The sequence below is a fragment of the Mustela nigripes genome, chromosome 12 (assembly GCF_022355385.1).
Source record: "Mustela nigripes isolate SB6536 chromosome 12, MUSNIG.SB6536, whole genome shotgun sequence".
Lineage (NCBI taxonomy): Eukaryota > Metazoa > Chordata > Mammalia > Carnivora > Mustelidae > Mustela > Mustela nigripes.
Genome location: NC_081568.1, coordinates 75,165,618 through 75,181,380, shown reverse-complemented (window position 1 = coordinate 75,181,380; position 15,763 = coordinate 75,165,618). Strand labels below are relative to the sequence as shown.

Sequence of the window (15,763 nt, the reverse complement as noted above, 5' to 3'; positions counted from 1 at the left end):
GGCTTGATTTTTCATGTTCTTTCAAAACTCAGTGTGAGGAGGAAAACAGAGAGGCAACATAAAAGAAGAGTACATGTCCAAAAGTAACTATGATTTTCAACAGGAAGCTCTATAAGAAACACATTTATTTTGAGGGAGTAGAGACCTACTGTGCACATTAAATCATAATACCTATAGAATCACCTATTCTAACTTTATGTTGGTTTTCTCAAGGACCAAATCAGGGGGGGAAAATAGACTTACTTTTGGAAGCACACCATTAGTATGCCCTATGACAGCTCCTTTTTTGAAGGATACCTGCAGCTTTTTAACTTGCACCAGCGGGGCTCCAGAAGAGCTGAGGGGTTGGGGTGGAGACCTGGGACTTGGGGAGGTGAGGAGCTGCTCCTTAGCTAGTTGCCAAATGAATAGAAATTTTTGCTTTTTATACCTCCCTCATTGGTGGGTTCAGATGTGATTCCCTCCAATCATACATATGAATGTATACTTACCACCAAAAGTAGTAATTCTAGCCAGTTCCAGACACTTTTGAAATAAGCAGATTTAAATTCTCTTATTTTTTGGCCTTCTTGTGTTGTGAAGACAATAAGAAAAATACAAAATGTGATCTCACAGGAAGCAATAATATAATCATAGTAGCTAACATATCTGAGGAGCTTCACAGAGTAAAACTGCCATGAAGTAATTATTCCTCCAGTTGCAGGGAATTCTGCCACCAGTCTGTAAAATTAGGTTACAGTAACTGTGCATTTATTTCAAGCATTATATTTCAGTACCTAACTCAAGGTGAACTTTTTTTTTTTTTTTTTTTTTTTTTTTTTTAAGATTTTGTGTATTTATCTGACAGAGAGATTGACAGTGAGAGAGGGAACACAAGCAGGGGGGATGGGAGAGGGAGTGCTTAGCAGGGAGCCTGATGGGGGGCTTGATCCCAGGACCCCGGGATCATGACCTGAGCCAAAGGCAGATGCTTAACTGACTGAGCCACCCAGGCGCCCCCCAGTGATGGCGCCCCCACAAATTAAGTTTCCAATTTGTGATGATGTATACTTTAATAATCAGTTATTGTGTAGAGGTAACGTGTTCAATTTAAAAGAAATTCTAGTGGATTTACTTATTTTTTAATGGTCCCACTTCTTTGGTACTCTGAATATTCACAGTGTAACTGAGAAAGTAAGATGTGATTTTAGCCAGACATTCTTTCTATTTTGTGTTTAGATTGCTTGATCATAACTGGGAATACAATTTTATGTCCACAAGAGAATGAGATGATGTTCAAGAAATGCTATACTGTTAGTTACTGTTGTTAACCAGTAATCTTCCCAGAATACATAATTCTTGAATGTTTCAGAGAAGGGAAATATACTCTCCCCCTTTAGTAAATACACTCTCCCTCTTTAGATTATCAGCGATACTTCTTGCTTCTAAATGTCAAAATTACATATTCTACTAAAACAAGTTTGTTTATTTTAGGGACAGGATGTTGGACACAAGAATTTATATGCAAAGAGAAATAAAAAAATTAATTCCAACACTAAATAAAAAGATATTGAGGTTGTTCACTGTATTTCTACTGCTCTCTACAACTTCATATAATTAAGAATTGGCAGTAATTTAAGGAACCCAGTATCTCTATCATAATGTAAGTATTCCTACTTAGACCTATTAGCAAATACTATTGCTACTGGAATAAGGTGCTTCCAAAATAAAACCAAAACCAGTTAAACAGAAAACAGAACTGTTTGTTTTGCCTTGCATGTAGTAGGTGTGCAATGGTGGGGAAGGAAGTGAAGCGAGAGAAACTCAATATTTTGATCTGAAGTATAGACTAGTAAAAAGGGAAAAAAGAACAGTATTCAGTTTAGTTTGCCAGATATGTTTACAAAAGGAAAGTGAATGGCTAAGGTCTTAAGTAATGCGCTCCCATACAACCACTGATTAGATTACCACCCATTTAAAGTTTCAAAATCTGCTAGTTTCTAAAAAGTAACATTTAAAAAGGTAACACAGAATAAGTGTAAACCCCAGAGACAGGAAATCTAGACTTAGTCTAGTGTAAGAAGGAGTTCCCTATATGGTTTTAAGCCAGTTATCCCAGTGTTTCTCCTCGTGTTTAAGGCATAAAAATGATTTGTATTCTTCACTTTATCCTGATCAGGACTGTTGGAAAGAGTGATTAATGTTGGTAAAAGCTCTGATTCCCTGAAAGAAGAGGAAAAAAAAAACTATAAAAGAAATGGTATAATGTCCATTGGCTACTTAAGACAATTGATTTGTTTTATTCATTCTTCCCTATTTTAAAGACCATGGTTGCGTTTTCACTGTCACTGTTGCATGAGGGCAAAATCCCCTAATAAGAGTGTACACCAATTCTGTATTCCATTTAGAGTAGAAATGTAAGACTCATGAGAGAAATTTAAGACTCACTGAGATTTTAGTGGATACTGCCGTTTGCTTGTCTAGTGGTCATTATCCCATTCCTCCTTTCTAACAGAACTCTGATTGCATCAGGCAACCACCCATTCCCAGATCACTCAGAGAAAGCTGATTCAATCCCCAGACAGATTCAGTCATGGTAATCCTATTTCTTTGTCAGTGTTTGATTCTAGAACACAGGCCTGAAGTCAATTAGCATGGTCCAGTTTAGGCAAATGCACTGGGGTCATCAAACTAATGGAAAGAATTTTTTCTTTTTAGAGGGTTCTCTCTCCTGCCTGCTGATTCTTTCCACTTCTCCTCCTCCTCCACCTTGTCTTTTCCTAATGTCTCTTATCATCGTCCTGGGTCCAAATCAACCCACAGATGTTCTTCTCATCTAATGGCAGAAATGCCAGAGAGCAAGTTTTTTTTTTTTTTTTTTCCAGAGAGCAAGTTTTAACAGGCAAATTCATTTCAAACTTTGCTTTTATTGTATCTGCTCCCATTCCATTGACCAAAGCAAGTCACAAGGCTAAGTGCTAAGAGACATTGAGGAGTTAATCCTATTTACAAATGCACCAAAAACTATAAGATATCTAGGAATAAACCTAAACAAAGAGACAAAGGATCTGTACTCAGAAAACTATAGAACGCTCATGAGAGAAATTGAGGAAGACACAAAGAAATTGAAAAACAGTCCATGCTCGTGGACTGGAAGAACAAATATTGTTAAAATGTCTATGATAACTAGAGCAATCTATACATTCAATGCAATATGTATCAAAATACCATCAACTTTTTTCACAGAGCTGCAACAAATAATCTTAAAATTTGTATGGAACCAGAAAAGACCCCAAATACCCAGAGGAATGTTGAAAAAGAAAACCAAAGCTGGTGACATCACAATTCTGGACTTCAAACTGTATTACAAAGCTGTCGTCTTCAAGACAGTGTGGTATTGGCACAAAAACAGACACATAGATCAATGGAACAGAATAGAGAGCCCGGAAATGGACCCTCAAGTCTATGGTCAACTAATCTTTGACAAAGCAGGAAAGAATTTCCCATGGAAAAAAGATAGTCCCTTCAACAAATTGTGTTGGGAAAATTAGATAGCCACATTCTCTTACACCACCCACAAAATAGACTCAAAATGGATGGAAGACCTAAATGTGAGACAGGAATCCATCAAAATCCTAGAGGAGAGCACACAGGCAGCAAACTCTTGGAGCTCAGCTGCAGCAACTTCTCACTAGACACGTCTCCAAAGGGAAGGGAAACAAAGGCAAAATTAAACTATTGGGACTTCATCAAGATAAAAACCTTTTGGGCGCCTGGGTGGCTCAGTGGATTAAGCCGCTGCCTTCGGCTCAGGTCATGATCTCAGGGTCCTGGGATCGAGTCCCGCATCGGGCTCTCTGCTCAGCAGGGAGCCTGCTTCCCTCTCTCTCTCTCTCTCTGGCTGCCTCTCTGTCTACTTGTGATTTCTCTCTGTCAAATAAATAAATCTTTAAAAAAAAAAAAAAGATAAAAACCTTTTGCACAGCAAAGGGATAGTCAACAAAACCAAAAGATGACTGACAAATATCTACTCATGTAGATATTTGAAAACATCTTATCAGATAAAGGGCTAGTATCCAAGATCTATAGAGTACTTTTCAAACTCAGGACTCCTGGGTGGCTCAGTTGGTTAAGCGGCTGCCTTTGGCTCAGGTCATGATCCCAGGGTTCTGGGATAGAGTCCTGCATTGGGCTCTTTGCTCAGCGGGGAGTCTGCTCTCTCTCTGCTTTTCTCTCTGCCTCTACCTGCTTGTGCTCTCTGACAAATAAATAAAATCTTAAAAAAAAAAAGAACTAATCAAACTCAACATCCAAGGAACAAATAATCCAATCAAGAAATGGCAGAAGACAGGAACAGAGATTTCTCCAAAGAAGACATCCAAATGGCCAAAGACACATGAAAAAGTGTTCAACATCACTCAGCATCAGGGAAATACAAATCAAAACCACAGTGAGATACCATCTCACACCAGTCAGAATGGCTAAAATCAACCAGTCAAGAAACGACAGGTGTTGTCAAGGGGGCAGGGAAAGGGGAACCCTCCTACACTGTTGGTGGGAATATAATATTTATTATTATAAAATAATTTATTATTATTATAATAATATGGAGGTTCCTCAAAAAGTTGAAATTAGAGCTACCCTATGACCCACTAATTGCAATACTAGGGATTTACCCCAAAGACACAAATATGATCCAAAGGGGCACGTGCACCCCAATGTTTACAGCAGCAATATCCACAATAACCAAACTATGGAAAAAACCTCCATGTCCATCAACAGAGGAATGGATAAAGAAGATTTGATTGATACACACACACACACACACACACACACACACACACACACAGGAATACTACTCAGTCATCAAAAAGAATGAAATCTTGCCATTTGCAATGATGTGAATGGAACTAGAGGGTATTATGCTAAAAGGAATAAGTCAATCAGAGAAAGACAATTACATGATCTCACTTACATGTGAAATTTAAGAGGAGCATAGTGGAAGAGGGGGAAAATAAACAAGATGAAATCAGAGAGGGAGACAAACTGTAAGAGATTCTTAATCATAAGAAACAAACTGAGAATTGCTGGAGGTGAGCAGGTTGGGGGAATGGGCAACTGGGTGATGGACATTAAGGAGGGAATGTGATGTAATGAGCACTGGGTATTATTATTATTTTTTTTTTAAGATTTTATTTATTTATTTGACAGAGAGAAATCACAAGTAGATGGAGAGGCAGGCAGAGAGAGAGAGGGAAGCAGGCTCTCTGCTCAGCAGAGAGCCCGATGCGGGACTCGATCCCAGGACTCTGAGATCATGACCTGAGCCGAAGGCAGCGGCTTAACCCACTGAGCCACCCAGGCGCCCCAGCACTGGGTATTATATAAAACTATTGAATCACTTAACTCTACCTCTGAAACTAATAATACATTATATGTTAATTAATTGAATTTAAATGATAAAAAATTAAAACAACAACAACAAAAAATCCAAGGCTGAGCCTTGCATCAGGAGCTGGTTAAATGCACCCATCCCTGGGCGGCAGAGCATTGCAAGCTTACATGGCAAGGATGTGAAGAATTGGGGCCATTTTTGCAAATCACCATAGGCTGTAATCATTTCTAGGATGCTAGCTACTGACATATATTGTTTGAAATTTAAATTGTTCGTTCTTGGGGTGCCTGGGTGGCTCAGTGGATTAGGCTTCTGCCTTTGGCTCAGGTCATGATCTCAGGGTCCTGGGATCGAGCCCCACATCAGGCTCTCTGCTCCTCGGAGAGCCTGCTTCCTAGTCTCTGTCTGCCTGCCTCTCTGCCTACTTGTGATCTCTCTGTTAAATAAATAAAATCTTGAAAAAAAATTGTTCATTCTTGAGACAAAAATTAATACCTTAATAAAGAAGCTTATACTGCAAGGAAATCAACAGATTTTAAATGATCTGATTTAAAGGTAGAAATCAAGACTAAAAGTGAGATCTGCACAGCTGTAGAATAAGATTATATAGTCTTAATATAAAACATATTGTATGTTGGGGCACCTGGGTGGTTCAGTGGGTTAAAGCCTCTGCCTTCGGCTCAGGTCATGACCCCAGACTCCTGGGATCGAGCTCCGCTTCGGGCTCTCTGCTCACCAGGGAGCCTGTTTCCCCCCTTTCTCTGCCTGCCTCTCTGCCTACTTGTAATCTCTCTCTCTCTCTCTGCCAAATAAATAAATAAATAAATAAAATGTTTAAAAAAAATTGTATGTTAGGTAATTCTCCATATTCTTGAATATATTCCAAAACAATGAAACAATGGATATAATGTTGCTTTACCATCTCATTCATTATTGGCATAGCTACATTATATTTATTTTGAGATGTATGATTTTTTTTTAAAGATTTTATTTATTTATTTGATAGGCAGAGATCTCAAGTAGGCAGAGAGAGGAGGAAGCAGGCTCCCCGCTAAGCAGAAAGCCCGATGCGGGGCTGGATCCCAGGACCCTGAGATCATGACCTGTGCCGAAGGCAGAGGCCTTAACCCACTGAGCCACCCAGGCACCCCTGTATGATTTTTTTTTAAAGACTTATTTGATAGAGAGAGAACAAGAATGAGAGAGAGCACAAGTAGGGGGAGGGGCAGGCAGATGAGAAGCTCCCAAGTAGCAGGGAGCCTGATGTAGGGCTTGATCCCAGGGCCCTGGGATCATGACCTAAGCTGAAGGCAGATGCTTTACCGACTAAGCCATCAGGGGACCCTGTGGGGTTTGTTTGTTTGTTTTTAAGTAGGCTCAGGACCAGCATGGAGCCCAATGTGGGGCTTAAACTCATAACTGTGAGATCAAGGTCTGAGATGAGATCAGGAGTCAGAAGCTTACCTGACTGAGCCACCCAGGCACCCCTGAGGCTTATGATTTTAATCTTAGTACAAACACACATGAACTGGAAACCCTAATGAGAGCTCTGGATGCCATGTATGTATGTAGGTATGTATGTATTTCAAGTAGGCTCCATGCCCAGTGCAGGGCTCAAATTCATGACCCCGAGACCAAGAGTCCCGTGCTCTACTGAGTGAACCAGCCAAGTGCCCCTCTGAAGGCTTTTTAAATTCAAGAGACTAATAAAGAGGTTTTGAGTCACTTACCTGATAATGCAAAACAGGTTTACATTAGCATTGTATAATGAAAAATCAATAAAAATAACTCTAGTCCCTCTTGTGATCCAGCTGTTCAGTTGAAGGTCAATGAACTTGTTTTTCGTTTCAGATTTTGATTTTGATAAAGTGAAAATAAATCCCCCATTTCGGTAAACACCAACAAATCCCCAGTGCCAAGGGGAGGTACTATCAGGAGGAGAGTACTTCCATCTGTTAGGTATAAAAAGAATAATGGAGACACAAGAAAGCCTGACTGAGATGTATTCTAAGAATTTAAGCTAATGTTAAAAAAAATAGGCAGTATTAAGTTCGAAAGTTTTATAGTAATTTTGGAGCAAGACAATGAGTTAAGGATTAAGAGGATTATTTAGTATGTTTTCATTTTTTAGTGTTCAGTATGGGCAACACACTGGACCAGATGCTATGAGAAACGGTGTTTTTTTTTTTTTTTTTTAAAGATTTTATTTATTTTCTTTACCTGTCAGAGAGAGAAAGCATGAGCAGGGGTAAGGGGGAGGGGCAGAGGGAGAAGCAGGCACCCTGCTGAGCAAGGAGCCTGATGTGGAACCAGATCCCAGGATCATGGGACTATGACCTGAGTAGAAGGCAGATGTTTAACCCACGGAGTCACCCAGGCATACTAGAAAAGGTTTTTAAAAAAACCATCTGTTGCCTCAGGGAACTTACATTCTAGAAAACCATGACTGAGTATTTTAAATACACGTTTCTGTTGTCTTATGAAATCTTTCTTTTTGTAGGACAAAAATATCAAGGGATGTTGTTCATAAATATCTGCCTCCATACATTAAAGGAGGGGCTTCATAGTCTGTCTTCTACATGTCACATATAAGACCTTTCTTACAATGTCTATATAGTTAAATTGATATATTTTTAAAAGTTTTTATCTATTTATTTGACAGAGAATGAGAGAGAGAGCACAGCAGGGGAAACAGGAGAGAGAGAGGCAGGATCCCCACTGAGCCGGGAGCCTGATGTTGGACTCAGTCCCAGGACCACCGGATCATGACCTGAGTTGAAGGCAGGCACTTAACTGACTGAGCCACTCAGGGGCACCAATAGGTATCTTATTTTAACAAAAGTTTGTAACTGCTTTTTTTTTTTTTTTAAGATTTTATTTATTTGACAGACAGAGATCACAAGTAGGCAGAGAGGCTGGCAGAGGGGGTGGGGAAGCAGGCTCCCTGCTGAGCAGAGAGCCAGCTGCGGGCTCGATCCCAGGACCCTGAGATCATGACCTGAGCTGAAGGCAGAGGCTTAACCCACTGAGCCACCCAGGCGCCCCTACTTTCTACTTTTTTAGAGAGAGTGTTAATTTACAAACACATGTAAGTTTGGGGGAAGGGAGAGGGAGAGGAAATCCTAAACAAGCTCCATGCTCCGCGTGGAGCGGGAACGTGGGGACGGATCCCACGACTCTGAAATCATGACCTGAGCTGGTATCAAGAGTCCTGTGCTCAACCAACTGAGCCACCCAAGCACCCCCATCCTTTCTACTTTTAATTATGGGATATCAAAAAATAAAGCTTTGACTCCTCACTTCAGTCCCCGTTCAGCCTCCCCAAACAGATTTGAATGATTATCCAAAGGTGCATTGCTTAAAATTGTTTTTCTACTGATAATACTGTTTGTTTTTAGGAGGGGGAAAAAGTGATACCCCTAAGAAAAAATACTCAGATTTAATGAAAATTCCATTGTTTTATTTATGAGTGTTTTCCACATGGTTGTTAAATTGAAATGGGAACATTTGTTACACCAATCCTCTTCTACTTCCAATTTTTTAATGATGTTTTTAATTAGAGAATGTTACATTTTAGATAGACAAATAAGCACAGATTGATTCTTATTTTGGTTGTTAGGGAATAACAAGTATTATAATTCCAAGTATGTAGTGTTTATTTTGATATTTAAATTACTTTTAGTTATTATGAGAATTTAGAATAATAGAATACATAACAGATTAGTTTTTGGATTCCAAAACAAAAAATTTGCACATTTAAGATGTGCAATTGAATAACTGATTTCTTTTGTAATTTTTCATTGAAAGAGAAATAGTATACAGTACAGTAATACCTAAGAGAATGTCACCATACTTATGAGTTCATTATATTTCTAAGAATTAAATAGGCACTTTGCTATCCTAAATTATAACCAAAAACTTACACAAAGAAAAAACAAATCAACAAAAACTGTAAAGTAGTGATTAGTCCTGGCACTACAGGAGAGGTTGTTGAAGAAAAGAAATGTAATAATTGCTCATATTTATAATATAAACACTGACTAATGATTAACAAAAATTATTATCTAACTACAGGCTAAGAGAAATGGGAAGTGTGTGTGTGTATGTGTAGATGGAGGGTCACACAATAGACACCTTTCATGATGGAGACAAAAGATACAAAAGATACCAAAAAACCCCTGTAAAATCAAGTAACAGCAGTAGAAGCACATTATTTAGGAATAGAAAGTACACCAGAATAAACAACTAAAAGAGCTCATGCAGGCTGCTTCTGGGAATTGTATTTGTATCATTTAATAAATATTAAATTAAAAAATTCATTCTCTGCCGCCTATGATTTCCACAGGACTGTAAAAGAAATGATACCAGCAGCTTCTGGCTTTGGGTATCCTGTTTTCAGTATAGACATGAGTGTACGGCAGCATTAGCCTGAGCCAGTTTGGAGAGTGCTGCTCTAGTATCTTTGGTAGGCATCATCAGATGTAGTGCCTCTGTGGAACATAATAGCTCCTTTTCTGTATTGGCAGTAACAGAAGGTATCACTGAAGTCAGAGTGAGAAAGGAGGAAAGTGACAGAGCACACCTCGCACACTCTCTAGGGGTCCCAAGAAGTTTTGGGATATGTTTGAGAGAGGTTGGTCCGAGACAGAAAATCTGATTTGAGTACTGTAAAAGCAAAAACGGATGCTTTACCTTATGTTGATAATGACTTAGCACTTCATATACTCCAGTAAGGTAAAAAGAATACTCTGCATATCCTTTGGTAAACAAAGTAACAGGTTCACTCTTACTTTTCTAAACACTGCTCCTTCCTTTGCTACTATTATTGAAAGTCTCCTTACCTGACAGACCAACTCTTGGTATTTGGAAAATATACATATTTTCCTAATTTTTTAAAGATACAATGGTAAGATGCTAGGGAGAGTTACAAGTAATTTTATATTACTTACTCAGTTTCCACTTGAAGGCCAAAATCAGCCAGGTCTTCATTTTTAGAAGTGTATCTGTCATAACATTCATCCATCAAAGACTGAAGGGATGAATAGACCTTGCATGTGTTGTTGCGGACTTTTAGTTGACGGACTCTGGGGACTCCTAAGAGTATGTTCTCATAGTAGATACGACTGCTGTTCTTTAAATCATACAACGTCTTGTTAGTGTACCATGCGTCCCAGTACAGACCTTCCAAAAGGGGTCCTTCCATAAACTTCATATAGAAAGATAAATGTTATGGGAAAAATATTTTCGTGTCAGTTGTGTAACAGAATCTACTTCATAATGTTACCTTAAAAACATAAAAATCAGTGATTTTGACGAGTATGAAAATAACTGACCAAGCCACAATTAATATTAAAGGGTATGAAGATGATTAATATTTACTGAGCCTTATGTACTACGTACTGCTTTAGCACTTTACAAATATTAATTCATTTAATTCCACAACCCTTCTTCTCCCTTTCTTATATGAAGGGTGTATTGAAAACTGTCCCCTAATACATGAGTATATAAACCCATAGCCACATACTCATGTTTGTTATATCTGCAACTCATCACTTGCACTCAAAGTTGTCTGTGTTTTCCTCCTCCACCAGCTCCAGCGGTGGTGACTGCTACTCTTTCCTGGCTCTGCCATTCTAAGAGATCCCAAACCCAGGGTTCAGTTTTTCCTTTCCTGCCTTTGTCTTCTTTGCCATTGGCCATGTATACTTCAAGGCAGCACAATAACAAAGCAGGGTGAACTCCACTTCTAGTCTCAGGGAAAATCTCCTTTTTCTTTTATATTTCACCTGGCCAATACCAATGACCTCTAATCATCTGCTCTCATCTCAAACTTCCCCTCTCTCTCAGGAAGTGACTCTGCCTCCTTAAGTTTCAGGTTCCTAGCATGGCATTCATGATCTGACCTCTGTTCAACTCGAGTTTGGCCTTTTCCACCTCATCTTCTATATTCCTAATGCCAAGTACAACTCCAGATGTAGAATTACTTATAGCATATATTGTTTCTCCATCCCAGAATGCCCTCTTGTTACTCATCCTTTAAAATGCAAGTAAATTCACGTCACCTCTGGAAAACCTTCCTTATATGTCCCAATGTCTGTGACTTGGGATACCTGAAACTTCCGCTCTCTTAATTGTTCTCTCCTAATAATGTGAGCATCTTGTTAAATTAAATGTAATGGAAAAAAACAAACAAACCCTGTTCCAAAGCTGAAGGAATACTCTCACATAATTATAACACTAAGTTATATTTTGCATATGTACTCTTTATTTTTTACTTGATTACATACTGCACATTATTCTAATACATACAAGACTGTATACCAAAATTATATATATATTTCACTTTATGGGCCATTTAAGGATTTTTTTTTTTTTTTAGTAATCTTTACACCCAAAGTAGGACTCAAACCCATAACCTCGAAATCAAGAGTTGCATGCTCTTCCAACTGAGCCAGCAAGGCACCCCCATTTAAGGATTTTTAAATAATTTTCACTATACACAATTAGTTTGACATGGATCCTAACTCCACATAAGCAGCAAGTCTACTATTTTCCAAATGCAATGATGATGTTTCAAAAAAAAGTACACTTTTGGGGGTGTGGGCTCAGTGGGTTAAAGCCTCTATCTTCAGCTCAGGTCATGATCTCAGGTCCGTGGATCAAGCACCGCATGGGGCTTTCTGCTCAGCAGGGAGCCTGCTTTTCCCTCTAAGCCCCCACCTGCCTCTCTGCCTACTTGTGATCTATGTCAAATAAATAAAAAAAATCTTGAAAAAAAAAAGTACACTTTTGGGGCTCAGTTGGTTAACTGGCTGACTTCAGTTCAGGTCACGATCTCAGGGTCCTGAGATCAAGCCCCAAATTGGGCTCCCTGCTCATTGAGAAGTCTGCCTTTCCCTCTTCCTCACCCTCACGCTTACTCTGTCTCAAATAAATAAAATCTTTTTTAAAAAGTATAATTTTTTTTAAAGTTTTAAGAACTCTATTACACTGAAAGCATAGGATCTCAATATATACTTACTGATTCTAAAAGTTTAAAGAAATGATATCCGTTTTCACTCATTCCTTCACCAAATATGTCTCCAGTGCCTATTATGTGTGCCATGCGTTTGTTTATGCAATACTAAAAGCTACTTCATTCTCTGTCGCATGATACCTTACCTTCCAAAAATCAGTTATGCTGCGAATAGACTTAAAGTTGGTTCTTTCATCACCAGGCGCAGAAGTGTCCAAAAATAGAGATGACATAACTTTGTTTAAGTAATACATATGTGGGTTTACCATCCCAAAAGTCACTAAGGAGAAGAATTTTTGTTTAAAAGTTTATTTTTAAAAAATCAGTTTATCAGGATTAAAAATTAGTTAAATTTTATTCCCAATTCTGTTTTGAAAATTCAAATTTTTCTTGACTAATTATAAAATTAAAAAAGAAATAGAAATATGCAAAATAAGAAGTTTCTATAATTCCACTGCTAGAATTAGGCTTAACACATATTCTTTAGATTTTTCTATATGCCTACACATTTATAAAGAAAACAAGTTTATTTTTAAAAAGACAAGATCACATTATGCATACTATTCTGCAAGCTTTTTCTCTATTTTAAGAGTAGACAATATAATATAGTGAATAAAGCTTTGGATTTTGAATTCAAACAAATAACAGTTAGAGTCCCATCATAGGCATAACATCTCCTACCTCATAGTTTTGTTATGAGAAGTGAGATAATGCATGTGGAACATTTAAATCCATGATTTTGCATGTGGTAAGAATTTTAAAAAACACTAACTGGTATTTTTTCTCTTTCTAGGGTGGGTAGATAGGTTTTAGAGCACGGTCTTTCTTTAATATGACTAAATATGTTTCTTCTTCTTCTTTTTTTTTTTAATCTAGAAGACTTAGTTTTTACCAATTATCTATCTTCAACATTATTCTATGGCACATGAGCCTATGCCATGCATTAATATTCCATATTATTTCACTGTATATACTAAAATGCTAAACAAATCCTGTTTTTTTTTTTTAACAAATCCTCTGTTGAAGATTTAAGTTGCTTTCAATCTTTCCTAATTATAAAAAGGTTTGTTGTCTGTGAATAATGAAACTATGATTTTTGTTTTTTTCCATTCCCTGAATGTTCTGTAATAAGCATTTCAAAACCATTCTAAAATGTCTTAATTTAGAAGATCTAGAGTTGTCTTTTTAATCAAGCTCTGACTCAAACTCACTCCTATGATACCAAATACTTAACTGATATGTAATTGCCAGTATGCAGGCCATATCAACATGAGAGAAGTCTGGCCAATGAGCTTACACCCACTGTTTGTTGGGCATTCTAATGATGAAATGCTCTTTGATAAAGATTTAGTCAATGCTTTTGACTCACAGATAGGAGAAATGCAGACTGAGAGGTTTTCCCAGTCTCCTTAAAAATTTGCATTGATCCATATGTTCTGTGACTCTGCACCAGCATATTTTATTATAAACTGTACAATAGTTCAGGGAAAGAAGCAGACATCAAGACTAACTTCTTTGGCCTTATTTGTAGTATGACCTATGAAACTGAACTAATGCATCCATGCGGCTCTAACAAAAATCACATCAGAATTGCCAACTCAGGGGCATAATTATATTTTTAAGATTGAACTGAAAACTCAAGTCATAATTCTATCAACGTTGACTATGAAAGCTTTTCATTACACCTGTGACCTAAAGCTTTGCCCTTTAAGAGATTGAAAGTGTCAAAAAAAAAAAGAAAAAAAGATTGAAACAGTGTCAATCTAAAAGTAAGTGTAAAATGTGTTACTTTTTTTAGAAGTCTTAGTCTGAGAGGCTACGCTTTATGAAGTACATGTTTTATTTTTCACCTCCACATAAACTTCTTAGTTCAGTGTCTTCACCTACATCTGTATACTTACATATACATAGGTTTATTAAAAAAATAAAGTAGAGTGCCAATTCCTGAAGTGTGGTTCTAATTTCTACTTCCTTACTGTAATGCAGGTTAGGTTTCGGAGTCCCTGTGAGACACAAAACAAATGGTTTCCTTACATTATTATGCAAATTTATAATGTATATAAATAACGATGATGGGAAAACACAGCCACTTGTAGCTGATACACTGTATGAAGGAAAGCTCCAACGGTTACTGGTTATTTTTTTATTCTCACTTTTGCGGAGGAGGAGGAATTACTCGCACTTCCCTTGAGGGGTGAGCAGGCGGTCATTCTATGACTGAGCACTAATGAATTTTATGTACTACACGGACGTTCTCTCACAAGTCCTGTCTGAAAGTGAAATACACACACACACACACACACACACACACACACACAAAGGAAAAAGAAAAAGAAAAAATCCCTCATCTGTCCCTAACCGTATTCTCTACCTTCTATATTGCTTCTTGGGAAGGCTGGCTTCTGCTGGAGGGGGAAAAGGACTCGACCTGGGGTCCTTCTACGGAGGAAATGTTCCCTAGATCAAAGACGGACTTCGCCGAATGGCCTAGTGACGGTATCTGCGCATCGAGTAACAAACCCCGGCTCGAGCCTCGGGCAAGGGGCGGGTTGCCATATCGCCTCATGGCTTCAGTTTTCCCATCTGTGAAACGGGACCCCTGTCCACCCATTCTCAAGGGGAGACTGGGAGGGCTAAACGTGCTGTCTTTCATGAAGAGATACGGGGCTACATAGTTCCTTCCACCGTACTTGTCACTGCCGAATCGGCCCTGCCTACAACTCCCTAGGATTACCCCTCACCGCCTCGGTGCCACCGCGACGCCTCAGCCATGGCCGACCTGGACAACGACGCCCGTTCGACCTCCTCGGGCGGCCGCGCTTGCGCGTAACTTTGCGACCCGCGCCACCTAGATCCTGCGCCTGCGCAAACCCTCACGGTCCTGCACCAGCGCAATCCGTGCTACAAGTGGCCAGCGCGCATGCGGACCGCGGACGCTCTGGCAAGCCGGCGGCTGAGGCGGGGCTGGAAACTGCGGCGTCTTTTTTTCTGGCGGAGGGCCGGCATCTCCGGCGACCCTGGTTTGGGGCCTGGGGTTGGTCGTAAAATTCGTAGTAATTAATTCTAACGGGCTACTGTGTCTTGAACACCTTTTACATATATTGGCTTGTTTAGTCTTCACATCCCCCCTTCCTGAAAGGTAGGTGTTTTATCCTCATTTTAGGTCTGGAGACGCCGAGGCGCTGAGAGGGTCAGTGATTTACCGAAGTGCACAGGTGGTCGGGGCAGGTCGCCTGGACGCCAGAGCCCGAGTTCCTAACCAAGCGCCCACTCTGCCGCTGCTGCTTGCAGACATGGGTTCTCGTTAACTGAGAGCTGCTGCTAGAAATAGCTTCCACCCCTCTTGCCACCCAATGTGGCTAAAGAAAACGATA

General features: G+C 39.1%; 1 protein-coding gene across 4 annotated transcripts in view; it reads right to left on the bottom strand.

Annotated features, from left to right (window-relative positions):
- The window catches only part of PKD2L2 (polycystin 2 like 2, transient receptor potential cation channel), a 42,641-nt gene extending 27,421 nt beyond the window's left edge, over window positions 1-15,220 (bottom strand). For 3 of the 4 annotated variants that reach the window (XM_059417638.1, XM_059417635.1, XM_059417639.1), the window contains exons 1-6: window positions 15,131-15,220; window positions 14,291-14,392; window positions 12,536-12,669; window positions 10,324-10,580; window positions 7,105-7,326; window positions 492-720 (exon numbers count right to left, since the gene is read on the bottom strand). In XM_059417638.1, coding sequence (XP_059273621.1) covers window positions 492-720; window positions 7,105-7,326; window positions 10,324-10,580; window positions 12,536-12,669; window positions 14,291-14,392; window positions 15,131-15,161 — 975 coding nt within the window. In that variant the 5' untranslated portion in view covers window positions 15,162-15,220. Of the gene's footprint in view, window positions 1-487; window positions 721-7,104; window positions 7,327-10,323; window positions 10,581-12,535; window positions 12,670-14,290; window positions 14,393-15,130 lie in introns of all 4 variants that reach the window. The other variant, XM_059417636.1, reaches the window with a different exon arrangement.
- Window positions 15,221-15,763: the final 543 nt, after the last annotated feature.